Source organism: Bos indicus x Bos taurus, chromosome 20 (genome assembly GCF_003369695.1).
Source record: "Bos indicus x Bos taurus breed Angus x Brahman F1 hybrid chromosome 20, Bos_hybrid_MaternalHap_v2.0, whole genome shotgun sequence".
NCBI classification, from domain to species: Eukaryota; Metazoa; Chordata; class Mammalia; order Artiodactyla; family Bovidae; genus Bos; species Bos indicus x Bos taurus.
In genome coordinates, this window is record NC_040095.1 from 71456586 (window position 1) to 71483872 (window position 27287).

The 27287-nt window shown below is 52.8% G+C and overlaps 1 protein-coding gene across 4 annotated transcripts; it reads right to left on the bottom strand.

Moving 5' to 3' along the window:
• Positions 1-10393: 10393 nt before the first annotated feature.
• Positions 10394-26259, bottom strand: PDCD6 (programmed cell death 6). 4 transcript variants are annotated; one of them, XM_027520124.1, is made up of 8 exons: positions 26085-26195; positions 25274-25335; positions 22795-23000; positions 22591-22703; positions 19461-19505; positions 18453-18611; positions 14144-14253; positions 10394-11132 (listed from the first exon to the last, which is right to left on the bottom strand). In XM_027520124.1, the coding sequence occupies exons 6-8, from the start codon at positions 18607-18609 to the stop codon at positions 11034-11036; spliced, it is 366 nt and encodes a 121-aa protein (XP_027375925.1). In that variant the 5' UTR covers positions 18610-18611; positions 19461-19505; positions 22591-22703; positions 22795-23000; positions 25274-25335; positions 26085-26195; the 3' UTR covers positions 10394-11033. The 4 variants fall into 4 exon arrangements, with proteins under 4 accessions (XP_027375925.1, XP_027375922.1, XP_027375923.1 ...); XM_027520121.1 differs by lacking the exons at positions 22591-22703; positions 22795-23000 and having other exon boundaries at positions 26085-26259; XM_027520122.1 differs by lacking the exons at positions 22591-22703; positions 22795-23000 and having other exon boundaries at positions 18459-18611; positions 26085-26253.
• Positions 26260-27287: the final 1028 nt, after the last annotated feature.

Sequence of the window (27287 nt, forward strand, 5' to 3'; positions counted from 1 at the left end):
CCTGCTTGTGAAGAGGGTGCGGCCAAGACCCCAGGCTCTGCCCTCCTCTCCTCTTGCTCCAGGGGCCTCGCAGGCGCTGCTCCTTCTGACTGGAATGCTGTCCTGCATTTCTTTCAGCTTCTGGCAGAGGCCACCCCTGCCTCCCTCACTCCCGACCTTTGGGTTTTTTGTTGAGGGGTTGGTGGGGGGGTATTTTCACCTATTAACTTCATCCCTAACCTGCTACAACCTCACAGCGCAGAACCAGCCACTGTGGGGGCAGAAGGGAGGGGGAGGGGAGGGGGAGGGGAGGGGAGGAGGGAGGGGAGGGAGGGAAGGAGGGGGAGGGGGAGGGGAGGGGGGAGGGGAGGGGGGGAGGGGAGGGGAGGGGAGGGGAGGACGGGCAGCTCGCTACAGCTACTTCCTTTCTTGCACAACCCGCTCCCTATGAACGATGACTCACTTGGTTTTCTTTGAACCTGCCTTGTCCCCCACATCCTTTGGTGTCCAAGAAGCGAGCCTTCCGCAGCTCTGTGAGTCAGGCTGCCTCAGCCCCCGCCCCGCCCCGGGGCCCCCCTCCAGGCTCTGTCCACCAGGGACCGGGCCCCTTCTCCATCTGGGCTGCGGAGCATCCTGCAGGAGCTTCCCAGTTCGAGGATCGTGGGGGACCTTCTCAGAAACTGTCCTGTTGGACTGAGGGCGGCTCCCCAGAGTTCCCTGCTCCTGTTTGCGCCCCTGCTCCCCTGCGGTCTTGAACGCACCTTAGATCTGGAAAAGGCTCTCTTCTGTTCTGAATTTCTATTCCCCACAGTTTGCTCTGTTCCCTAGCTTTTTCCCATCCAGATGTTCTACTTTCATTCTGTATCATTTCTTTTTTTTTTCTATTAGAAACTATTTTATTGAAGGATAGTTGATTTACAATGTTGTTATTTTCTGCAGTACAGCAAAGCAATTCAGTTATACATATATATATATGCATTCCTTTCTATATTCTTTTCCATTATGATTTATCACAGGCTACTGAATATACTTCCCTGTGCTGTATACAGCAGCATCTCATTGTTTATCCATTCTGTACATACTAGCTTAAATCTGCTTACCCCAAACTTTTACTCCACCTGTCTCCCTATCCCCCTTCCCCTCGGCAACCACAAGTCTGTTCTTTATGCCTGTGAATCTCTTTCTATAGAAACTTAATTTCTTGTTGGTAAGAAGAGGAATACTGTCTTATTAGCAGCATTTTATAATTTAATTTTACATTCTTACTTGTAAAATTTCATAATAATATCTAGTCTAATTTTTTTTTCTACTTTACAATATTGTATTGGTTTTGCCATACATCAACATGAATCTGCCACGGGTGTACACGTGCTCCCCATCCTGAACCCCCCTCCCACCTCCCTCCCCGTACCATCCCTCTGGGTCATCCCAGTGCACCAGCCTCAAGCATCCTGTATCCTGCATCAAACCTGGACTAGCGATTCATTTCATATATGATATTATACATGTTTCAATGCCATTCTCCCAAAACATTCCCCCCTCTCCCTCTCCCACAGAGTCCAAAAGACTGTTCTATACATCTGTGCCTCTTTTGCTGTCTCGCATACAGAGTTATCGTTACCATCTTTCTAAATTCCATATATATGCGTTAGTACACTGTATTGGTGTTTTTTGTTCTTTGAGTAGAAGTGGTTCTTTTCTAATGGACGCGATGTCTTCGGCCGTCTCCGAGACTGTGGACGTCAGGAGTTCTGAGCTGTTCCTCAGGTCCTTGCTCTGCCCTCTTACAGGTGCCGAGTGAACCGTGTGGCGCTTCTCACAGAGGGAGGCACTGCTCCGGGTGGACAGAGCGCTGGGCCTGTCGGGCAGTGCATACCTGTGGGCACTATCTCAGATGGTGGCTCCTGCTCAAGGGTGGAGGGGCTCCCTGTTCAGGGAAGCCTCAGCCCCCACCAGCCCCTGCCCTCCTGAGCCTCCCCAGGCTCTTAGGACCCTGACTGTCAGCTTTTCCCTGGAATTTGCCCTTCCTAGATTCTGGGGGCAGACGTTTACCTCTCTGTTTCTGCGCATTGTTGGAAGAAAATTTCAGTGAGACCTCATTGCTAGAAACTAGTCTGAACCTATATGAACCAGGTGAGGGCCCAGCACAGGCGGCCTGGAGTGGGGCCTGGTGGGAAGAGTGGCTGGGTCCAACGGGCCCCCTGTGCACCCACCTCTGCATGAATAGAGCAGGGCCAGGGCATCCTTCCGCCAAACCCCAGTCTAAGCACCACTTACCACATGACCTTGGCCAAATTATGGGTCCTCTCTGAGCCTTCACTTTCTCATCTATAAAACAGGTAAATATAGACCAACAAAACAGAGAGCCCAGAAATAAACCCTCACACTATAGTCAGGGATGCTTGACAAGGGTGATGTCTTTGCTTTTTAGTACACTGTCTAGGTTTGTCACAACTTTCCTGCCGAGAAGCAAGCGCCTTCTAATTTCATGGCTGCAGTCACTGTCCACAGTGATTTTAGAGCCAAGAAGAAGAAACCTGTCACTGCTCTCACCTTTTCCCCTTCTATTTCTCATGAAGTGATGGGACTGGATGCCATGATCTTACTTTTTTAAATATTGAGTTTTACATTGGCTTTTTCACAGATCATTAGGGAAATGCAAATAAAAACCACAAATAAGATACTACCTCACACTTATTAGGATGGCTACTGTCAAAACATTGTTCAGTTGCTTCAGTTCATTTCAGTCACTCAGTCATGTCCCTCTCTTTGCGACCCCATGGACTGCAGCACACCAGGCTTCCCTGTCCATCACCAACTCCCAGAGTTTATTCAAACTCATGTCCATTGAGTTGGTGATGCCATCCAACCATCTCATCCTCTGTTGTCCCCTTCTTCTCCTGCCTTCAATCTTTCCCAGCAATGAGTCAGTTCTTTCCATCAGGTGGCTAAAGTATTGGAGTATCAGCTTCAGCATCAGTCCTTCCAATGAACACCCAGGACTGATCTCCTTTAGGATGGACTGGTTGGATCTCCTTGCAGTCCAAGGGACTCTCAAGAGTCTTCTCCAACACCACAGTTCAAAAGCATCAATTCTTTGGTGCTCAGCTTTCTTTATAGTCCAACTCTCACATCCATACATGACTATTGGAAAAACCATAGCCTTGATTAGACAGACCTTTGTTTGCAAAGTAATGTCTCTGCTTTTGAATATGCTGTCTAGGTTGGTCATAACTTTCCTTCCAAGGAGTAAGTGTCTTTTAATTTCATGGCTGCAATCACCATCTGCAGTGATTTTGGAGCCCCCAAAAATAAAGTTTGACACTGTTTCCACTGTTTCCCCACCTATTTCCAATAAAGTGATGGGACCAGATGCCATGATCTTAGTTTTCTGAATGTTGAGTTTTAAGCCAACTTTTTCACTCTCCTCTTTCACTTTGATCAAGAGGCTCTTCAGTTCCTCTTCGCTTTCTGCCATAATGGTGGTGTCATCTGTGCTCTGAGGTTATTGATATTTGTCCCAGCAATCTTGATTCCAGCTTGTGCTTCATCCAGCCCTGCATTTTCCCATGATGTGCTCTGCATATAAGTTGAATAAGCAGGGTGACAATATACAACCTTGATGTACTCCTTTTCCTATTTGGAACCAGTCTGTTGTTCCATGTCCAGTTCTAACTGTTGCTTCCTGACCTGCATACAGGTTTCTCAGGAGGCAGGTCAGGTGGTCTGGTATTCTCATCTCTTGAAGAATTTTTCAGTTTGCTGTGATCCACACGGTCAAAGGGTTTGGCATAGTCAATAAAGCAGAAGTAGATGTTTTTCTGGAACTCTCTTGCTTTTTTGATGATCCAGCAGATGTTGGCAATTTGATCTCTGGTTCCTCTGCCTTTTCTAAACCCAGCTTGAACATCTGGATGTTCACGGTTTACATACTGTTGAAGCCTGGCTTGGAGAATTTTGAGCATTACTTTGCTAGTGTGTGAGATGAGTGCAATTATGTGGTAGTTTGAGCATTCTTTGGCATTGCCTTTGGGATTGGAATAAAAACTGACCTTTTCCAGTCCTGTGGCCACCTCTGAGTTTTCCAAATTTGCTGGCATATTGAGTGCAGCACTTTCACGGCATCATCTTTTAGGATTTGAAATAGCTCAACTGGAATTCCACTACCTCCACGAGCTTTGTTCATAGTGATGCTTCCCAAGGTCCACTTGACTTCACATTCCAGGATGTCTGGCTCTAGGTGAGTGATCACACCATCGTGATTATCTGGGTCGTGAAGATCTTTTTTGTACAGTTCTTCTGTGTATTCTTGCCACCTCTTCTTAATATCTTCTGATTCTTTTAGGTCCATACAATTACTGTCCTTTATTGTGCCCATCTTTGCATGAAAAGTCCCCTTGGTGTCTCTAATTTTCTTGAAGAGATCTCTAGTCTTTCCCATTCTATTGTTTTCCTCTATTTCTTTGCATTGATCACTAAGGAAGGCTTTCTTATCATCCTTGCTATTCTTTGGAACGCTGCATTCAAATGGGTATATCTTTCCTTTTCTCCTTTGCCTTTAGTTTCTCTTTTCATAGCTGTTTGTAAGGCCTCCTCAGAGAGCCATTTTGCTTTTTTCTGTTTATTTTTCTTGGGGATGGTCTTAGTCACTGCCTCCGATACAATGGCACGAACCTCCATCCATAGTTCTTCAGGCACTCTGTCTATCAGCTCTAATCCCTTGAATTTATTTGTCACTTCCACTATATAGTCATAAGGGATTTGATTTAGGTCATACCTCAATGGTCTAGTGGTTTTCCCTATTTTCTTCAATTTAAGTCTGAATTTGGCAATAAGGAGTTCATGATCTGAGCCACAATCAGCTCTTGGTCTTGTCTTTACCAACTGTATAGAGCTTCTCCATCTTTGAAGAAGATGCTTGGTCGTGTCCAAGTCTTTGTGACACCATGAACTGCAGCACACCAAGCTTCCCTGTCCTTCATTATCTCCTGAAGTTTGCTTAAACTCATGTTCATCGAGTCGGTGATGCCATCCAATCATCTCATCCTCTGTCACCCCCTCCCCCTTCTGCCTTTAATCTTTCCCAGCATTAGGGTCTTTCCCAATGAGTTGGCTCTTTGCATCAGGTGGCCAAAATATTGGAGCTTCAGCATCAGTCCTTCCAATGAATATTCAGGATTGATTTCCTTTATGAATGACATCACGGTAATCGAAATAGATGCCCCAACCACTAATGCCAAAGAAGCTGAAATTAAACAGTTCTATGAAGACCTATACTGTGGAAAATTCTGGAAGAGATGAGAATACCAGACCACCTGACTTGCCTCTTGAGAAATCTATATGCAGATCAGGAAGCAACAGTTAGAACAGGACATGGAACCGCAGACTGGTTCCAAATAGGAAAAGGAGTACGTCAAGGCTGTATATTGACACCCTGCTTATTTAACTTATATGCAGAGTACATCATGAGAAATGCTGGGCTAGAAGAAGCACAAGCTGGAATCAAGATTGCCAGGAGAAATATCAATAACCTCAGATATGCAGATGACACTTTCTTATGGCAGAAAGTGAAGAAGAACTAAAGAGCCTCTTGATGAAAGTGAAAGAGAGAGTGAAAAAGTTGGCTTAAAGCTCAACATTCAGAAAACTAAGATCATGGCATCTGGTCCCATCACTTCATGGGAAATAGATGGGGAAACAGTGGAAACAGTGTCAAACTTTATTTTTGGGGGGCTCCAAAATCACTGCAGATGGTGACTGCGGCCATGAAATTAAAAGACGCTTACTCCTTGGAAGGAAAGTTATGACCAACCTAGATAGCATATTCAACAGCAGAGACATTACTTTGCCAACAAAGGTCCGTCTAGTCAAGGCTATGGTTTTTCCAGTGGTCATGTATGGATGTGAAAGTTGGACTGTGAAAAAAGCTGAATGCCGAAGAATTGATGCTTTTGAACTGTGGTGTTGGAGAAGACTCTTGAGAGTCCCTTGGACTGTAAGGAGATCCAACCAGTCCATTCTAAAGCAGATCAGTCCTGGGTGTTCTTTGGAAGGAATGATGGTAAAACTGAAACTCCAATACTTTGGCCACCTCATGAGAAGAGTTGACTCATTGGAAAAGACTCTGATGCTGGGAGGGATTGGGGGCAGGAGAAGGGGAGCAGAAGATGGTGGATGGCATCACCGACTCAATGCACATGAGTTTGGGTGAACTCCGGGAGTTGGTGATGGACAGGGAGGCCTGGTGTGCTGCAATTGATGGGGTCACAAAGAGTCAGAAACGATTGAGAGACTGAACTGAACTGCTAACACCAAAAACCAGTCAAAACATAAAATATTGGCAAAACATAAATGTTGCAAGATATGGAGAAAGTGGAGCTCTTGGCCACTGTGGGTGGGAATGTAAAATAGTGCAGTCAAGTGGAAAACAGAATGGAAGTCCCTCAAAAAATTAAACATAGATCTACCATATAATCCACCACCTCTGGGGTTATGACTGAAAGAACTGAAAGCATGGTCTTGAGGAGGAACCTGTCCACCTGGGTTCACAGCAGCACGTTCACGACAGCCAAGAACTGGAAGCAGCCTGAGTGTCCATCAACAGATGAGGGATGAACGCATGGTGGTCCATTCATACAACAGGCGAGTACTCAGTCTTAAAAAGGAAGGAGATTCTAAGAAAGGCTCCAGCATGGGTAAGCTTTGAGGACCTGGTGCTCAGCGATGTGCACAAGTCACGGGAGGACAGACCCTACAGGACTCGCTCACACAGGGACCCAGAGGAGTTGGGTTCTTGGAAAACAGGAGGTGGTGGGCGGGGGCGGGGACTCAGTGTTCATGGGGACAGTGCTGCAGCCTCACAGGATGAAGAGTCACATGGAGGGTGGTGTGAGGCTGCACAACACTGAGTGTACTTCATACTGGTGAGCTGCGCACTTCAGTCCAGTCCAGCTCAGTTCAGTTCAGTCGCTCAGTCGTGTCCAACTCTCTGCGACCCCATGAATCGCAGCACACCAGGCTTTCCTGTCCATCACCAACTCCCGGAGTTCACTCAGACTCACGTCCATCTCATCCTCTGTCGTCTCCTTCTTCCCCTGCCCCCAATCCCTCCTAGCATCAGGGTCTTTTCCAACGAGTCCACTCTTCTCATGAGGTGGCCAAAGTATTGGAGTTTCAGCTTCAGCATCATTCCTTCCAAAGAACACCCAGGGCTGATCTCCTTTAGGATGGACGGGTTGGATCTTTGGATCCTTGCAGTCCAAGGGACTCTCGAGAGTCTTCTCCAACACCACAGTTCAAAAGCATCAATTCTTCGGCGCTCATCTTTCTTCACAGACCAACTCTCACATCCCTACATGACCACTGGAAAAACCATAGCCTTGACTAGACGGACCTTTGTTGGCAAAGTAATATCTCTGCTTTTAGCTGTGCACTTAAAACTGGTTAAAATGGTAAACTTTTCATTATGCATATTTTCACCATCGTACAACAGGTAAGAATCTCTGCCTTTAACCATTTTCCCAAGAGATACGTTCAGACTCTCACACAGGCTGGCTTCCTGGAGCCTCCAGCCTGGACACCGATGAAATCCTCACGCGTGCCCTGGCACACTTTCATGCTCACAAGTCACCCTCACACTTCCCCTTAAGGGGAGACGCAGTGATGCGGCCACGCCGCACACTGCTCCTCACATCAGCTCCGCCTGCAGCCCCCGACCCCCCACCCTGGGCCCCCGCCTGCTCCCACTTTGACCAGGCTTGCCTGGACTGAACAGGTGGCTCCCTCAGCTGGCTGTGGTGATGAGGGTGGTGACCGGACGACCACCCTCTTCAAGGAGAACTGGGCTTGGAAGCTGGATGAGAAAGGTGGCATCTCGGGCACATCCATCATGTTCCTGGGAGTCAGACAAGGAGCTATGCCCGTGGAGAAGGAGTGTGAGAGCAGGCAGCCAGGGGCGGGGGCTGAGTGACCAGGCTTGAGGCAGCAGATGGCCTGGCCCCCTGCACGGCCTCGCCCTGAGCCCCCCGAGGCTGGGCCGGCTTCCCAGCAGCCCTTCCTCTGCCCCATTCCCGAACCGACTCTCAGGGGCTCCGGGCCAGCCTGAGCGTGGAGCATCCTGACAAAGGAAAAGCCCCAGAGCTGTTTCCATCCTCACGACCGGTGACCCGATCCCTTGGGTTTCTCTGTTGCTTCTGGAAATTCCATGCCTGCGGTCAGGGCTCAGGTCTGGGTGAGACCCAGGGTCAGGCAGCCCTCCAGGCGGCACAGCACCGCCCCCGTGTGGCCAACTGGCACTGAGACCAGTCGGGTGTGGCCCTGGAGGGAAGGGGTCCCCGTCTTCCTGTGTGCATGCCTGGGCGGAGCTTGGAGACAGCCTTTAACCCACCTGCCTCTCCTGTGGCAGCCGCACTCCCAGCCCACACACCCCCACCTGTACATGCAGTGGTACAAACCCGAGAGTCCACTGAGAGGGTCCGTGCAGTGCATATACACCAGACCACCCCACCTGTGCGCCTGAACTGTCTGTGTGCACCCCTACTACCCACCTGTGTGTCTCCACCACCTGCTTGTGTACCTGCACCAACTGTGTACTGGGCCACCTGAGTACATCTGTATCACATCAGACCTCTTTGCAATTCTGCAACTTCCCTCTCCCTCACTTCCCTGAATCAGGGGACATCCCCAATCACATGTGCACAGGTTCCTGCCTGCAGCCGACCTGCACTGAGCAGATGACTCAATGTCTGCTCTGTCTGGGCACAGGCCCCAGAGATCTCCAGAAATTAAAGGCAGTCCGTGCACTGGGCAGGTTCCTCAGTGAAGCTGGGAATTGCTGCCACCCCAGGCCAGCTTCAGAGATCCCCGATCCTGGGGTCCAGGGGGAATCCAGGGCCTAAGGTACTGCAGGGGTGGGGGCAGGGAGGACAGAGAAGCCAACATGAGAATGGATGAGGGGCCCACGTCACAGGGGCCCAAAGTGCAAATGTGGGATGCCTGCCCTCGCTCTAAGCTTGCAGTCTGTGCAGGCCAGAGCTCACGGGACAAACAAGCATGGCACCTCCCAGGGGAGAGGGACCATGCTGTCCACACTTCCATCCACTGGAGACCAATTATCCACACCTGGGGACCCTCAGGGGAAGTGGGCCCCACTGTCTCCACCTCCATCTACTGGGGACCCTCAGGGGAAGTGGGCCCCACTGTCTCCACCTCCATCTACTGGAAAACCTCCAGGGGAAGTGGACCCACTGTCTACACTTCCATCTACTGGGGAACCTCCAGGGGAAGTGGGCCCCACTGTATACACCTCCTGCTACTGGGGAACCTCCAGGGGAAGTGGGCGCACTGTCTACACCTCCATCTACCCGGGAACCTCCAGGGGAAGTGGGTTTCACTGTCTACACCTCCATCCACTGGGGAACCTCCAGGTGAGGAGGGGCCCACTGTCTACACCTCTGTCTACTGGGGAAACTCCAGGGTAGGAAGAGCCAACTGTCTACACCTCTGCCTACTGGGGAACCTCCAGGAGAGGAGAGACACCACTGTCTACACTTCCATCCACTAGGGAACCTCCAGGAGAGGAGGGGCCCACTGTCTACACCTCCGTCTACTGGGGAACCTCCAGGGGAAGTGGGCCCACTGTCTACACCTCTGTCTAGTGTGGAACCTCCAGGGGAAGTAGGCCCACCGTATACATCTCTGTCTACTGGGGAACCTCCAGAGGGGAAGTGGGTCACACTGTCTACACCTCCATCTACTGGGAGACAGGGAGATAGACTAGAGGCAGTTTTGGCTGAGGCAGTGGGTACCAGGTACAAGATGAGTCCAGCTGCACACCCAGACGTCCCAGGCCTCAAGTCAGGAATTTGAGTTCCAACCTCTGGAGTACAACTTGTAATCGTGGGCTGGTGTCTTCAGAAGTATTTCGAAGTGCAGAGATCCATGAAGGGTAAAGGCGTGGAATCCTCAGAGAACCCCTTGGACCTTCGTCCATGAGCTCACAAGGCCAGTCGGAACCCCATAGATTCTTTACCTCAACCCCAAGTACTGTGTTCAATGACGTTCCTCGTAATCACACTGCAGATAAAATCCACAGTCCCCCAGGCTCCGATCTCCTACCAGCACAGGTCCCCCAAAATGGACCCCCAGTTTCTGGCACCCCAGATCCATTTATGGGTCGCTGACACCGCCCAGAGGCCCACCCCGAATCCTGGTTTAGGGAGGCACGTTTTAAAGGAGACGGGCACAGGAGCCCGAGGCGAGTCTGGGGGCAGTGGAGGGAGCCTGGGCCGGCTGGGCACCAAGCGCACGGGGAAGGGCTGGTGCACCCCCTGCACACCTTCACGCATGACAAACTCTGATCAAGCCCATCAGAGGGCAGAGGCACATCATTAGTAAGTGGAAGAAAAACCACTCCTTTCCAAATCAAATTTGGATCTGTATTTCCAAAGAAGTTTTACCAAATGTAAAGCAACTCCTGTCACAGAGGATGGACAAATCTTGGGATTCCCATGACCAGGGCCAGGGGACACCCCAGGCTGCCAGACCCCTCGGAGCTCCAGGTGAGCGCAGCTGAGACGGACAGGCACAAGGATCCGTGTGCTTTATTGCTTACGCTGCACGTTCAAGTGAATACAGTAAACCCCCTTTAAAAAGTAAGGCACATGAGTGGCCTTCTGTGCAAGTTCCATATTATTTAAAGTTCCCATTGGCTAATAAAGTATTTCTACTCTAGAACTAGAGCTATCTGAAAAAGCACATGATAAGTTTTTTGCAAGCAGAATACCTGAAACATTATTACATGTTACCTCATGGCACAATTAACAGCCTCGTATCAAACGTCTGTATCTGAGGAAAGATAGAACTATTGTTACAACTGGGAAACGTTAACTAGCTTATCCACATATATACAGTTGGGTCCCCAAATAATAGTTATACAAAATCTAAAGAAAGAACTGTATCTAACTACGTTGGTGCTTGTTTCATTAAAGGTACGAGATTTGGCATTTTCAGTCTTTTTTCCCATAAGTCATGCTGGTATTTGCAGAAAGGCAGGGTCATACGATGCTGAAGACCATGGACAGATACTGTTCATATGACACTTGGATCCAGCCGTCCTGGTCTGTATCGTAGCGTCTGAATATATCTGTCAACCTCTGAGAAGAAACAGCAGGTATTTAGACCTGACACTCACCAACAGAAGGAACACAATGTACTGGTAAACAGACATTCAGGAACCCAATTTCAGAAGAGTCCCTGTCTCCACGTCCCACACCCCCAGTGCAGGGACGCAGGGCAGGTGTCCCTGACCACCCACAGGGCAGGCCGGTCCGCTCACAAGATGGGGGATCAGGCAGGACAACGGACGATGGGGGGAGCCCAGTGTGTGGGCCACAGCCCCGGGTCCTGGCAGAACCTCTGGCCCCAGAACAAGGTTTCCCCACAGTGGGTGATGTGCCCGGGTCCTCCTTTGCCATCATAAGACCGTTCTCCCGGGGCCTTCCCTGAAGGCTCACCCCTGTTCTGGTGACAGGCTGCTCAGAACGAAGGGAAACCAACCCCCAGTGGGGCCCCCCGGGGGAGGCCTGGCTGTAGAGCCAGAAGGGCGGGGTCTCCTGTGCAGCCCAAGCCCTTGCCTTGATGCCCCAAGAAGGGTGGGGTCTCCTGTGCCAGCCCAGGCCCTCGCCTTGATGCCCACCCTCCCCATCTCCTCCTGGCTGACCAGCCCCCAGGGCTCCCCCTCAGTCTGTTCACAAGTCTAGCCACTGGACAACACAGACTGGGGCAGCTAGGTCAGTGCTGCCCTGAATGACAGAAGCTGGAAAGCACCATGGGTTCGGAAGAGCCCAGACTGGAGAAGACAGTGCCCAGGCTCATCAAGACCTTGGCCTGTCCACCTGCCCCAGGGCCGAGCAAGGCTGCAGCCTGGCCCGTGAGCTGAGCCTCCCGCTCCCGGCTCCAGTTCCAGCCCTCTCTGCCCTGAGCTGGGCAGGTCGATGGCCAACAGTCAACAGGCTGACACAGGTGACGGTCAGCGGGGGTGAACTGGAGCTTCCTATGTGGCCAACCCTGGTGTGACACAGACCACAGAAACCACAGCAGCAGTGCCCTCTGCTGGGAGGGCATGGCATCATTTCCCTTTCTTTGCGCTTGAAGATTTCTACCACTTTTCACATTGCTTCATATAAAAACAACTTTCAATAAGGCTTTTTCTTTCTCGAAAGGGGCAGATGGAAGAAGACCTCTGAGGGCTCCTGAGGACTTTCTGCAGATGGTCTGCAGCTGAGCCTTTCCTTTCTGACCCCCGTGTCTGTGCAGAGTTTGGGTTCCTTCTCCAGGGGGTGGAGGCAGGGGCACCAGGCCCAGACAGTGACAGGCCGCGGGCGGCCCGCGGTCTGTGCTCCGTCTGCAGGCAGTGGGGACTCCAGGGGCTGAAAGCGACATAGGATGACCTTTGCTTATGCGGACATAAGGGTCAGCTGGTTACTTAGGGGACACAACCTCAAGTGAAAATCCTAACCCCACAGATCCTGGTGAAATTTCTACACCACACCTATTCCTAACGTATTCTGACAGCATAAAAGTGAAAGTTTTGGTCGCTCAGTAGTATCTGACTCCTTGTGACCCCGTGGACTGTAGCCTGCCAGTCTCCTCTGTTCACAGGATTCTCTAGGCAAGAATACTGGCATGGGTTGCCATGCCCTCCTCCAGGGGATCTTCCCAACCCAGGGATCGAACCTGAGTCTCCAGCATTGCAGGCAGATTCTTACTGTCTGAGCCACCAGGGAAGCCCTGTAATCTCACCTCACCAGACCCTGAGAGGGAGACAGCTGGCATTCCAATGAGTCACTGAAGCACAGGGCCTGGCAGGCTCAGATTCCCCAGGAAAGAAATCAGGACAGCAGGTCAGGGAGAGCTCAGTCATTCAACCATCACTGCGACAAGGAGAGCCCTGAGAGTGCCCCCCAAGTTACCAGTTCCACTGACACCGCGTGCCCTGCACACCTCTCTGCAAATTCTGCTGCTGCTGCTAAGTCGCTCAGTCGTGTCCGACTCTGTGCGACCCCATAGGCGGCAGCCCACCAGGCTCTGCTGTCCCTGGGATTCTCCATGCAAGAATACTGGAGTGGGTCGCCATTTCCTTTTCCAATGCATGAAAGTGAAAAGGGAAAGTGAAGTCGCTCAGTCGTGTCCGACTCTTCGCGACTCCATGGACTGCAGCCTACCAGGCTCTTCCACCCTTGGGATTTTCCAGGCAAGAGTACTGGAGTGGGTTGCCATTGCCTTCTCCATTTCTATATTATTTCTATGCCTGATTTTAGAATCTTCTCTGCAGATTCTAAAGACAACAAAATTTGACAACAAAATGGTTTGGATGTAAACAGCAAGGGTGTCTTTCAGGGCCGGGTTCTACTGAAATACTTCTGGAAAACACATTTGCTTCCCATAAATGGAACTGTGTCAGAATTATGAGCGAGTGGAGTATTATATGGACTTGGCTGTGAGTTGGTAACTGCTGACTCTAAATAATGGGCACAGGGTTGTCTTCACTATTATTATTGTTGAGACTTCTCACAATAAAGAAAAGGTTTACACCAATTCACTGTGTTTTCTAAAGCTGAAATCTAAGGAACTTGGCCCCCACCTGGAGACAGGAGCAGGGCCTGTGTGGGAACAGCCAGGGGGGTCAAGTGCTGCCACCCCCACCCTCGGGGGGCATGCCCGCGCCTGGTTCCTCCTGGGTGAAGCCGAGGGACCGCAGGAGGAGCCAGCTCAGAGGGGCCTGCAAGGCAGTGGGCACTGCGATCAGCAGCGCCAGGCACTGCTCCCGACTCTCGCTGGGGAGCAAGCCTCCCGTGAAGGGTGCAGAGCAAGCCTCACGACAGAACCGTCTCCAATTCTCAGGAAGAAACACAACACACCACCAGGTATTCATGTGAACCGCCTGCTGGATCCCTTCCAAATGGACGGCTCTCAGGGTTTCCAGTGGAGGAGGGACACGCTGTCTACACCTCCATTTATCAGGAGAACTAGTTACTTCTCCAGGAAGCACACTCACTTCTGTAGCTTCTAGAGCCAGTCTTATGCGTCTGACTCGCTTCAACTGCCCAAGCGCGGGGCCTCGGGCGCCCACTGCCCACCACCCCGGGCCTTCCGGCGGCGGTACCTGCAACACGATGCAGCCCTGGATGAAGTCGTCGAAGGCGATCTGCCCCCGGCCTTGTCGGTCGAACTTCCGAATGAGGATGTCATGAAACTGGTCAGAGAGCCGGTACCCTGCAGGGAGGCAGGCAGAGTCAACCCCACACCCGCACCAGAACCCAGTCTCCCCCACCCAACCCCCAGGCACACAACGTGGGCCCCCCAGGCAGGCCCGGGGGCAAGCACACGGCAAGGCGCTGAGAGCTCCGCAGAGTCTCTGCACTGTGCCCTTGGCCCCACGGAGGTGCCCTCCTGGAGGGACCACGGAATCACTCATTCACACCAACTCCAGTGCTACAGTCGCCCTGCAGGGGCTTCTGGAATGTCAGCCTTCTTAAAAGCCTTCATTGGTAAATTTTACTTCATTGTTAACAAGCTAGCGGTGAAGTTGTGAATAACTCAGCTGTCCTGGATTATTCGCTGCTAGAGAATGCTTTGCAAAATAAAAGCTCACTAAGGCTCCCAAGGAGACAAAGTGTAAACTTAAGGACAGGAAGTTAACTGATGGTCCCTCCCCTGCATCAGCTGGTTGCTCACTGGCATCAAGACATCAAGGTATGAGGGCGCGGGATCCGATGGAGCTCCGGAAGGGCCATCCTGGTGCCTTGACTCCCCCTCCAATGCGCGATCGGCCTGGCCCCCAGCAGGGCAGCAGGGATGCCCTGGCTCTCTCAGCCCTCCCCTCCCCGCCCCCAGTCTCACCACCTGTTTGACCGTGGCTTCCTTACTTATTCAGGAGACAACATCCAGGTACAAGATATTTTTACCACTTTTCAGTCTCGCTAGAATCTTTGCAAGGATATGTACACCTATTATCTGAGTGAATGTCACAGTTAATTACCTCTATAAGCGCGTCATCACTTTACTGAAAAAGTCAAGCATGCACACACGTGACTGTACCTTCCAGAGTGGTCAGTGAGCTCCTCACATCCATAACTAATCCAGGCCCCCACCCTGCAGCTGAGCAGCAGACAGGACCCTCCTACACCTGGCACAGCCTGTGGCCAGACAGAGGCCAGGCTGGGGAAGGCCGGTGAGATGGCCACAGGGACACAGCATCATGGAGAGCGGGGCTCGTGGAACCAGGCAGGTGCCACTGGGCCCGATGAGCTGCTAGGCCGGCTCCGCCCTCCGGGTCCCACATGTGGACCCAACTCAGCAGCCTGTTCTCGGCCAGTGAGGCAGGTGAAGACCACTGTGTGTCCTGTGGCCAGCAGGAGGGGCTGGCCACCTCATTGGGTGTCATGCACGTCCTCCCAGAACGCCCCCTCCCCCAAGGCTGCACTCTCAGCGGAGGGAACTAGCCCTCCTTCCCCAAGAGCTAGCGAGGCGGCCTGCTGCCTCCAGTGGCCACCCAGCACCCACTCGCAGTGCTAGGAAGAAAAGCGGATGCCAGTTAGAAACTATGGCAGAGGACAGACAGGGCAAATGGCACAGAGAGGGGTGGGGGCTGCCGTGGCCCTGTCAGGGCCGTAACTTGGTCAACCTGACTGTAAAGACCCTGTTGACCTGGGCAGGGTGGCTGATGGCCCGGGCTCCGGGACGCAGAGTGGGTGTGTGGGTGTCAGGGCTTGGGCTCCGCTGCATTAAAAGGGACAGAGCAGGCGCAGCACAAGAGGGAAAGCAGCCGACGAGGGCGACGAGTGAGCAGAGGCTCACTGCCCCCGTGCGATGTCCCCTCAAACCACACTGGCTTCAGGCTGCCAGGGTCTGGGTGCAGGGCTTGGGCGGGAGTGCTGGACGGGTGCTTGTGGTGGGGAGCCTGCCTTTGTCAGGGACAACAGGACTGTTTGTCCCCCACGAGTGGAGTGTGTGGCCTTGCCTTACACACCTTGTTACTTTCTGGTCTCTGTACCTGGCATGCAAAACATGCTGTTCAGTCACTCAGTCGCATCCGACTCTTTGCGACCCTGTGGACTGCAGCACGCCAGGCCTCCCTGTCCTTCACCAACTCCCGGAGTTTGCTCAAACCCATGTCCATCGAGTCGGTGATGCCATCCAACCATCTCATCCTCTGTCATCCCCTTCTCCTCCTGCCTTCAATCATTCCCAGCATCAGGGTCTTTTCCAATGAGTCAGCTCTTCGCATCAGGTGGCCAAACTATTGGAGCTTCAGCTTCAGCATCAGTCCTTCCAATGGATATCCAGGCTTGATTTCCTTTAGGATTGACTGGTTTAATCTCCTTGCTGTCCAAGGGACTCTCAAGAGTCTTCTCCAACACCACAGTTCAAAAGCACCAATTCTTGGGTACTTAGCTTTCTTTATGGTCCAACTCTCACATCCATGCATGACTACTGGAAAAACCAGAGCTTTAACTAGACGGACCTTTGTTGGTAAAGTGATGTCTCTGCTTTTAAATACACTGTCTAGGTTGCTCATTGCTTTTCTTCCAAAGAGCAAGCAGCTTTTAATTTCATGGCTGCAGTCACCATCTAGAGTGATTTTGGAGCCCAAGGAAATAAAGTCTGCACTGTTTCTATAGTTTCCCCATCTATTTGCCATGAAGTGATGGGACCACATGCCATGATCTTAGGTTTCTGAATGTTGAGTTTTAAGTCAGCTTTTTTATTCTCCTCTTTCACCTTTATCAAGAGGCTCTTTTATTCCTATTATGGAGCACATAATAGGAATAAAAGCCTAAAAGATGAACAGATGGACCCTCAAATCCAGCAGGTGGGCCATTCAGGGTCACACAGCCCTGCCAGGGTCAGCCTGAGACTCCATGTAGGGGGGTGAGAGATCAGAGGGCACCTTAGGGCTTCAGCCACCCTGACTCCCTCACGCGTCTGCTGAGCTGCAATGCAGCTCCAGCTTGACTGACAGACACTTGTTCTTAGAAACCAAAGAGGAAATTTCACTCCCAGGGCAAATTCTTTGTCACTAACAAGTAACCGGCAAAAGGTTGACAAGTCACCTCGGGTGGGAGACGAGGAGCCAGAGGAGTCCTGAGAAACGGAGGACCAAGGGCAGGAAGGAACCCTGTGGCGTAACTGAAGAAATGCTGCAGCGGAGTCGGTCCTTTCTCCAGGAAAAGCTGAAGGTCAGGGAGGCTCCTGGCTCCGCCCCGTACCATGAAGCCTATCAGCGTCTGACCTCCTGGATCTGACTGGGACTTGCAGGCCCGAGAGCCAGAGACCGGCTGGTCAACCTCAGCGTTTCCAACCCGAGTCCAGGAAATGACGGTTGCTGGCACTAAGAAAAAGCGGGCTCCAGGCCTGACAAGGTTAGAAACACTATGGTCGGTGCTGAGATCACCAGCCTGGAAACTAATTCAGAGGGTCCAGGTTCCAGTCAGCCAGGCCTCCAGCTCCCTCCTGCCCAGGACTGCTCTCTGAGGGACGCCCCTAATGCTCAGCCCCCCACCTACTGGCACAGCAAGGTCAGCCACATTCCAAGTTCCAATCCAGAGAACCCAGGGCCGACATCCTGCCCAAATCCTGACCTGCGCCTGGTGGCGATACAAACTTCTGTGGGGTCTCACAGCCTCTAAAGCAAAAGAGACAAAGAGGAGAAGACACCCATAAAGGACAAACGCGGAGGAAGAAGGGTGGGGAAGAAGCACAGCGATAACCACAAGGACCAAAATGTACTTTGTTATTAAAACCAGAAACAGCCAGAATAAAATACACTGGACTCTAACAGAAGGGCCCAGAGAACACAGGGCCGGGGGATTTACGCCCGTCAAACCAGAATTCTGGTGCGATGACTGCGTCCCTCCTCACGAACCCTGAGCTCCCCGCAGGCCCACGTGGGCCCCAAGACCAGGCCTACTGACTGCTCTGGAAGGTACCACAGGAGCACTGCTCACGGCACAGCAAGCACACAGGCTGCACACACCTGAGAATGCGGGCTTCCGTGCTCACGCCTGCACTCCATGCAACCCACGGGCTCGTCTTTGTGAGCATTTTATCATTGGTCCGTGTATTCTCATGTCAGGGAACAGAAGGTGCTTTATATACGTAAGCTGTTTTATCTTGACTTGTTCACTTTAAACTTTTTGAAAGCCACATTCTCAGTGTGCCTGCGACACCACTTCACAAAAGAAAACTACTGCATAGCCCTTATCTCATTTTGGATGGAAAACCGCATAAAAGCCCCCAAGTCAAATATAAGCCTGTATGATAAAGAAACATCAAAAATGTACAACTGCAATGTAAACAAAAATTTCACATAGGCTACTTTCAAATGATTAAGCTGAACAAAGCAACAAGATACACCATATGGCCCTTGGCTCCAAAATGAAATAGCTACGCAGTCAAGACAAGTGTTTTACCGAAACCTGAGAGGGCTTGCTTGAGCTCGTTCTTGTCGATCATGCCCGAGTTGTCCCTGTCGTATGTGCGGAAGACATTCTGCCAGTCCGTGATGTACTTCCAGACGCCAGTGAACTCACTGAAGTTCACGCCGGCCTTGTTCTCTCTGTCAAACATGGCTGAAGCGAAAGGGCACGGCTCAGCAGGAACCAGGGCAGAGGCACACCCACAGCTCTGCAGGCTGGGTTCCTCCAGGACCAGCCCGGAGCTCGGCCAGCAGGTCCCGAGGGGCTGTGGTGACACCAGCCCTAAATTAGCCAGGCAGGCGTGAGGCAGCTGTGAAGAGGGATGTGCAAGCCGAACACCCTGATAGATTCACAATAAGAATGATTTACACCAAAGGATGTTCCTCAAAAGCTGGGCACGCCCGCTCTCGGGAAGGAACCGGGGTGCAGAGGGGTCAAGGGGCCTACCCCAACCCTCCAGGCTCAGGTCTGGTTTCTGGAGCTGCCTGTCCCTCCCCCAGAGGATCCGTGTCCCCGAGGAGGAGCTCTTTAGAGGGCTCGGTCAGGGAGGCCCATTCCAATGAGAAAAATACTACTGGCTTTTGGGTTTTTTTTTAAGCAAGACCCACCTTTCATTTTTAAAAAATCAGCCTCATTCCAGGTCCAAGTAAGAACTTGTAACTACATTTACATACAACTGCATGCAATGTGGACAGAGACGCCTGTAGGAAATCTCAGCCTGAGACACTGCTACCAAAACGTAGTGTGCCATCTGCCTCTTCAGGAAACCGAAGTGCTCCTGGTGTGCACAGAAGTCACTCCAGCTGAGTGACTCGTCACGTGACAACTCAGCTGCTTCTTCCAGTCACAGCCGCGCAACCCGGGGGGAACGGAAACGTGTGCAGAAATGAGGGTGGGGCGCACAGCGAATGCTGAGCGAAGGCTCAGGGATGGTGGGGCGGGCGGGACACCCAGAAGAGAATCAGCCGGAAGCGCAGGCCCGACAGGGTTGCCCATACTTACATATGATTGATCGGACAGTCACTGGATTAAACGGAGTCCAGGTGCCTGAAACAAACATTAGGAGTTAAGACAGAACAAAATCTCTGAATCCCGTCTGTAACCCCAGAAGCCAGAGAAAGTGAGTAGCTGTCAACATCAAGACCTGAGAGCCACGGATCTCAGCGGGGAGGCTGCCCCTGGACGATGGTCAGCCAGGGTCCTGTCTACGCTGCCTGAGAGTCACTCTGGTCCAGCCACACGTTCACAGCTGCTCATGACCTGCGCCTGGCAGCTCGCCCTCCTCACGTTATAACTAGAGATGGCCATCTTACCACTCACTGAACTTCCCAGGCCCACAGCACCAGGTGAGCTGAGAAGAGGGCGCTTAGCCCCACTAGGAGTGTCACAACTGCACTTCAGAAAACCCCACGCCCAGGGGCACCACCGCTGCAGGACCAGGGTTGTCCACGCGTCCACAGTGGCTGCACATGAGGTGAGCGAAACTGCCGGAGTGCTCGGGAAAGTACAGCGTGAAGACAGGCTTACGTGCTCCTCCTAAAGTAACAGGCTGGCACCACACTATCTTCTCTGAAACTGTGAAAAGGATGCATCATTCCATGATTCATTTCAGAACAGGAGTGGGATCTTACCAAACATTTGTTATGAAGGGAACTGTTCACTCTGACAGATTTGGTAATTTAGAACCCTTCATAAGCTGTGATGATGGAACGTTCACCAGGTAACTCTGTGCCCAAGGATCTGTTTTCAGAGTGATCTATGCTGACTAAAACCAGGGTAAACATTTTTTATGTGCCGTGTCCCCCCATCCCCCCTTGTATAGTAACACCCCACCTCCCCTCCTGTGTACAGACTGCTTCAGCTCTGGGGGCACAGGCCCCTCCCGACCCCACGCAGGGCAGCACCCCTGGGCTCTGAGCATGCCCAGTTGGCCCCCACACACCCCCGATACCCCATGTGGCCCCACCTTCACCCCACCCCTACTTCTCCTCAGTCTGTACGGGGCTTTGCCGGGGAAGCCGCCCTGAGCCCCGAAGTCACCCCACCGGCCCCTTGGGGCCCCGACACTCGTGAAACCGTCCCTTCTTCCTGAGCCAGGCCTGCAGCCAGGGCCCCTGCGCGCTGGGCAGGCATCTTTGGCTTCTTCGGGGTCAGAGGGAGAGTGGGTAGGTGGATATGAAGGTTCTGGGGAAGGTCAGCTCACTAAAACCAGGCCACAAAGGAGTCATACACAGAGGGGCCGAGAGGAGGCGCCGTCTGTGCACAGAAGGTTTCTGACGTCCCAGCTGCTCACACACTGGCCGCTGTTTCCACAGGATACAACCCACCCTGGACCAGGAGCCCGAGGGACCAAATGCAGCTGCTGGACTCTTCCTGCCTTTCTCAGCTCTGATGCCGGCTGTGTCCACACCAGGAGTCCTCAGGGACTGCCCGCTGGGGGCCTGGGTGCGGCCGCGGCGATTCCATAGACTGGAAGAGGCCGCACCCACTGCTCATCCCGATTGTGAGGAGGGCATCCTGGTCACGTCGGCAAATGAATTTTAAACACAAGTGACTTGAGTAAAACAGTTAAACGATGCTGCAAACACAGGCACTTTGTGAGGTAAGGGCCAGGCCCCTGTGGAGGCAGAGGGTGGGTGGATCGGAGCTCCAGTTGGCAGAGCTGGAGGACGGGAAGCTGGGGACAGCAGAGGCCACCCTGGGCCGAGCTGGGCATGGAGACAGGAGACCCGCAGGCTGGCCAGTTCGGGAGGCAGAGGCAGGCTCCTGGTCCCTTAACTGGCCCTTCCTGTCACCCAAACTGGGCCGACTCTCCACGGAAACCAAGGGGTAATGACAACCCCAACAGTGAATGGACTCTGTTGAGTGCCAGGTCCTGTGGTCTCAGACTGAACGACAAAGCTTGACAGCCCCTAGTGATTCTGCACTCAACACTTCAGTAACGCTAGCTGTTACACACACCAGAGCGTCAGCCTGAAGACCTACAACCTCTGTAAGAAAATGCACTGCGACACGGAGAAGCAGGCCTAACAGAGCCTGCCGGGTGCCCAGGACACACTGAGCAGGAAGAGTCCCTTCGGCACAAGTGACCCTCACATGGCTTTCAGGGCCAACCCCAATTTCAAACATTCCCACCCGCTTCCCTCGGTAACCAACGCGTCTAGGAATGTCACAGCCACCAGCCTGAGAAAGATTTCCTGTCAGACTTCTACTTAGAAATATATGGTCTCTGTTCCTCTAAGTCTTGCCTCAGTCTGATCTGAAAGAACCAAAGAAAACAGAAACACACACAGAATCTCCATGTACACTGAGGACACATAACTCTTTCCACCCATAATTTGAACATGAAAGGGCCACAGCTCCACGGCGGTGGGTCGGGGACGGGGGTCACACTGGGCGCTCAAGTGTTTTGCCTGTAACCCTCAGGAGTACAGATGATTTTAACAAATTTATATTGGACCCTTTCTTAAAGGAGAAAAACGCCACTCTGCTCTGTGATAATATATTCTTTTTGCTCTCCAGAGAGTTTTTTTTCTAGAAACTGCATCCTGTTAGCAGACTTGGATTGCAGCGAGAGGTGCACGGGTGGAGTCGTCCTGCACCCTGCAGCCACATGCAATCAGTGGACGAGCGGGCCTTTCACAGCACCACCGCCGTCCCCTTCCTCTTCACCGCATCAGAGCCGCTGCCCAGCCCTTCTGGGGGAGGCAGGAGCCATGCAGGCAAGCTGGGCGCACCCTGCAGGCTCACATGGACTCTGCCAGGACCCTGGTGGCTCTTCTGGATCAGGAATTCCGTACCCCACCAGTCACCTTCACCTACAGCCTCAAAGAGCCACGACTGCCGGGTCTCTAGGAGAGCTGAAGTCCATTTTGATAAAAACACCTCAAAAAGAATGTATTATATGACCTATTATTTAAAGTCCAACTAGGGCTACCCGGGTGGCTCATGGTAAGGAATCCACCTGCCAGTGCAGAAGACACAGGTTCCATCCCTGACCCAGGAAGATCCCTCAAAGCACGGAGCAACTAAGCGCATGCTCCATGGCTACTGCACGCCAGAGCCCATGCTCCTCGACAGGAGGCGCCACAGTGAGAAGCTGGGGCACCGTAACTAGAGCGACCCCATTCACCGCAACCACAAAGAATCCTCTGCAGCAACGGAGACCCAGAACAGCCATAAATAAATAAAGTCCAATTTGAAAAATGCCTTCTCCAAGTATACCAATGTTATGTTACTGCAAACCTAGAGAAGCACAAAAAAAGGGGCTTGAGCAAATTTAATTTCCAATAATTCTAAGTAACAATGTGGAAGTAAAAACTTTTTTAAAAAGTACCTGACTGAAGATGGTTTGTGCTGTGTTATTTCAGACGGCAAGACAGTCCTGCATCTCTTCACACCTCTTAACCACACCTCCCTGAGAGCAGCCATGGGAAAGTTCCCCCAGGGAAAGAAGACATAAGGGACTTGGTGTGCAGGGCCCACAAGGACTCCTTCAGCGGTGGTTTCATCTGATTTTAACAGCGCCTCAGAGGCACACAGCTAACAGAAGAGAGAAATTATGCTATTTTGTGCCTTCAGTTTTTCCACCAGTAATAAACTAATTTCCTGAAATAACTTAATATTCTAGTCCTAATATGAAAACAGGCTTTCCAGGTGGCACTACTGGTAAAGAACCCGCCTGCCAATGCAACAGACCCAAGAGATGCAGGTTCCATCCCTGGGTTGGGAAGATCCCCTGGAGAAGGAAATGGCAACCCTCTCCAGTATTCTTGCCTGGAGAATCCCATGGACAGAGGAGCCTGGTGGGCTGCTGTCCATGGGGTCACAAAGAGTCAGACCCAACTGAAGCAACTTAGGAATATGAAAACAGAGGTCCATTCCGGGGAGAAAACTGAAAGTCAAAATAACTCCAATGTTAACAACTCTGGGAATTCGAGGAGCAGGAAGAGAACTGACTTGTGTCCATCCTCAGTGACTGAGGCCGGGAAACACGACACAACCGGAAATGAGAGACCGGCTGGAGCTTCCGCTAGGAGCCAGAGACAGCTGCAGAAACAACTCCAGCAGAATGAGAGGAGCAAACAGGCAGCACCCAAGAAAAGGGAGGAGCCGTGGGTGCAGAGACAGGAGCCGCCCAGCTCCGGAGCAATGGCGGGTGTCCTGGCAGGAGGAGCGGAGCCCGCTCAGTTGGGGTGGGAGCCACAGCCAGCCTGCGCCTTCAGGGAGCCAACGGGAGGAGGCAGGCGGGACGGCACCAGGTGTGGGGGGAGCACCTAGCTATGCAGGCACACACCTTGATTCCAGTGTACGACCTACCTCTACTCTGGGGCTGAGAAAGGACGAGCGATCGGCACCCATTCATAACCAGACTTCCTGCAGAAAAAGCCTAACTGAATCTACAAAGATATTCACAGCACAGCAAAACAAAGCAAACTCTGGTTATGCAGGATGGGAGGACAAAAGCCTAAGAAAGTAAGGGGTCCCCGACTATCAGTAAAATTCACCTCTTAAAATTCTCAGCTTGCAGCACTGGTGAGCTAGAAATTTAAAAATTTTAGCAGCTAATTTGAAGAGGAAAATATGATTGGTTAAAAAAAAGTCACAGTTTATAAGATACACACAAAACAGGTAGAACAACCATCACAAGTTGCTCCACACAAAAACCAGCACACCCCCAGGGAGGAGAGAGGCAGCCACGGCAGGTGGGGGGAGGGAGTCCCTACCTCCCTCTGGGCTCAGTGACTACCAGTAAGCTCTTACCCAGCCCCAATAGAAGCCGAGGAATCCCTCAGGGCAAATCAAGAAAACTGACTCCACAGGATCACCGGAGCAGGCCCTGATACACACTCAGTGGCTGGGTTAAACACGCTCCCTCTCCAGCAGGCTCCTGCTTCAAGGCTGTGTTCCAACAGAACCATTTGCTTTAACAACCAGCTGAACTGTCAAGCCTGACATCCTCTAGAGACAGTATTACCTGTATGATCCTGTAAATACCAACCCCTCACCAATAGCAACAGAGGAGTACCCACAGTGGAGGCTCGCCTCCCTTCTGGCCCATACGCAGGCCTGGGAGGCACCGTCCACCTCCCACAACCCCAGCCTGCTCCCACTGGTAAGGTGAGCCTTTCAGCACTGTCATTACCTCTTAAAATCAATCCCTCTTCGGATTTAAATGGCACCCCTCTGGAAGACACAAATCTAAGGACCAGAAAAAGACAGTGGTGTCTGACAGATCAAAAGAAGGGCAACACAGTCAGGTATTTACTGAAGTAAGGTGTCCACGTCAATGGATTAATCACACTGAGACCAGCAAAAAGGTGACTCCAAAGTGTGCCCCCAGAACTGGCACAAAGTGCTGGGATCCTCTCGCCCCAGTCTGGATGACTAGCATTCATCCACTGAAAAGCCTGAGCCCCAAGATCTGGCTGCAGGGCCACCAGCATTCCCAGTTACTTCCTCTTCGGTGTCAGTGGGACCCTGGTGCCCCTCCCCGGAAGTCACAAGATGCAGTTACCAGAGAAATTCAACAGCCTTCAATAAAGCAGAGGACCGTCTGCTGTACAAAGCCAGGCTCCCTGTGCTCCTGAAGCCCACACCCCAGCCTCCAACTCTCAGGCTTTCCCTGTGACCTCCATGCAGCTGCCCCCCAAGCTCAGCAAGGACTCAGAGAAGCACTGACTGGACACCCAGGAAAGCCCTCCACAGGCCAGGGATTAAGTCTTAATGATTTGGAAAAGAAATCCAGGAAAGAAGTTATTTACTACAGGTGGTCAGGCCTGCAGTTCCGAGTCCAGATGGCCGGGTGCACTCACCATTGGACAGTGCTTGCTGAAGCTCGTTGTCAGATATCACACCGCTCCTGTCCTTATCAACCCTACAAAATTAAGATCAGTTAAACTGGCGATTCAAAGTGCAGGAAAAGCAATACAGGACCAGAACCAAGGTTTAACTCTCCTGTCAATCTAAATTAATTTCCCTGCTTCTTTCCCTTTGGCTGCTAGACTATCTCACTCCCATAGTCCGCTGGGGAATAAGCAAGCCTGTCTCCTTCACTGTCTGAGGTCCCCCTGCTGAAGGCCAAGCTGCTTCTCCCTTTCTCTCAAGCCTTTCTCCCACAGCCTGTCTGAATTCCACCCAGATCGTGTCCTTTTCACAAAGAGGAAAAGGTTCTCTTAGACAACTAAGTCACTCCCTGACCCTGAATCACTCTAGCATGGGGCGCCAACTCGCTGGAAGGACGACCGGGTACCGAAGACACTGCGGTGACGTCCCCTGCGCACAGCCAGGGCCTGGCTTCCCGTCTGGTGGCCGAGGCAGCTGCGGCGAGCCCGCGTTTCTGCTCCCCTAAGTGAATAAGCGTCCCCGGGAGACCCTCGCCCCTGAGCAAAGGCCCTGCTCTTGGGGGAGAAGGACGGAGGCCGAGCCTCCGGGCGGCCGCTCTGCGCTCCGGGAAGTGCCCAGGGGCGGAGAGGAGGTCAAAGCTGAGGGGACGGAGCAGGCCGGGGGGCCAGGGTGCCACGAGGGAGGCCGAACTGTGGGCCGAAGGGCAGGACGGGGAAGGCCCGGGGCTGACACCGAGGGAAGGGGAGGCCTGCCGGCGCCCGCCCGCCCGGCCGGCCGCACCTCTGGAAGACGTTCCACAGGAAGCTCTGGTCCGGCAAAGCGGCGCCCGCGGCAGGGCCGGCGCCAGGGCCCGGGCGGTACGGGTAGGCGGCCATGGGCCGAGGCGCGGCGGAGTTGAGGTGCGGCTGAGGGGCGGCCGGGAAGCGGGCGGTGGCAGGTGGCTCCACTTCCGCCTCGGCGGGGGCGGGGCCGGGCGCGCCACTTCCGGGGCGGTCACGGGAGCGAGCGCGGCCAATCCCGTCGCTGCCCCGTTGCCAGGCAACGCCCCCGCGTCCGGCCAGCGTGTCAGGGTCCAGCGAGCGGCTCGGAGCCTGTGGCCGAGGCCACGCGGCCTCCAGGGTCACGGACGCGCGTGGGAGATGCTTCTCCCGCGGCACAGAGTGGACGTGAAGAGCGGGGGAAGTTCCTTCGAGCATGGACCGTCCTTGCACCAAATGCAGGCCATGGAAGAACGGTGATGGAGCGGAAGAACGCGCCAGAGATTCCTGTGATTTCCGAACTTCTCTCCCGGCCCTGCCCGCGCTTCTGCGTTCCTTCCCCACACCCACTTTCTTCTCGGTACCACCCGACGTCCCCTCCGGCGTCTGACAGGGCCTAGAGCTCCTCAGCTCGGTCTGCACGTACGTGACCAGGCCCTGATGTCCCCTGCTGATGGGCGGCCAGCGTGTCCCTCCGGCCAGTTGAAGACGCCACCGCCTCTGTCTGGACTTCGACTGAGCGCAGCGCCCTCCGCGCAGGGAAGCCCAGCTTCAGGGCGCTCCCACCGCCTTCCAGGCTGTCAAGAGTGTTGAGCTGCTGATGCAATCTCGCTGACTCGGTTCATCTTCCTCCCCTGCTTAGTTTGTGGAAGGGCCGAGCACCAAGGAAGCCCCTGACCCTTCCTTTCCTGAAGGGATTTCATTATTCAGCACTCCAAAAGCTCTGCAGAAGACCCTGGTTCGATTCCTGGGTCCGGAAGAGCCTCTGGAGAAGTGATAGGCTACCCACTCCAGTATTCTTGGGCTTCCCTTGTAGCTCAGCTAGTAAAGAATTCACCTGCAATGAGAGAGGCCTGGGTTCGATCCCTGCGTTGGGAAGATCCCCTGGAGAAGGAAAAAGCTACCCACTCCAGTATTCTGGCCTGGAGAATTCCATGGACTGGATAGCCCATGGGGTCCCAAAGAGTTGGACAGGACGGAGCGACTTTCACTTTAATTTTCCAGG

Bases quoted from the DNA above. Each gene is read 5' to 3' on its own strand.
- PDCD6 (XM_027520121.1), bottom strand. From the start codon at position 26,179: ATGGCCGCCTACCCGTACCGCCCGGGCCCTGGCGCCGGCCCTGCCGCG. The intron at 19,506-25,273 runs GTGAGTGCACCC...TGTTTGTTTCAG, and splicing joins TCAGCAAGCACTGTCCAATG to GCACCTGGACTCCGTTTAAT. The intron at 14,254-18,452 runs GTAAAACACTTG...GCCTCCCTGCAG, and splicing joins GCAAGCCCTCTCAGGTTTCG to GGTACCGGCTCTCTGACCAG.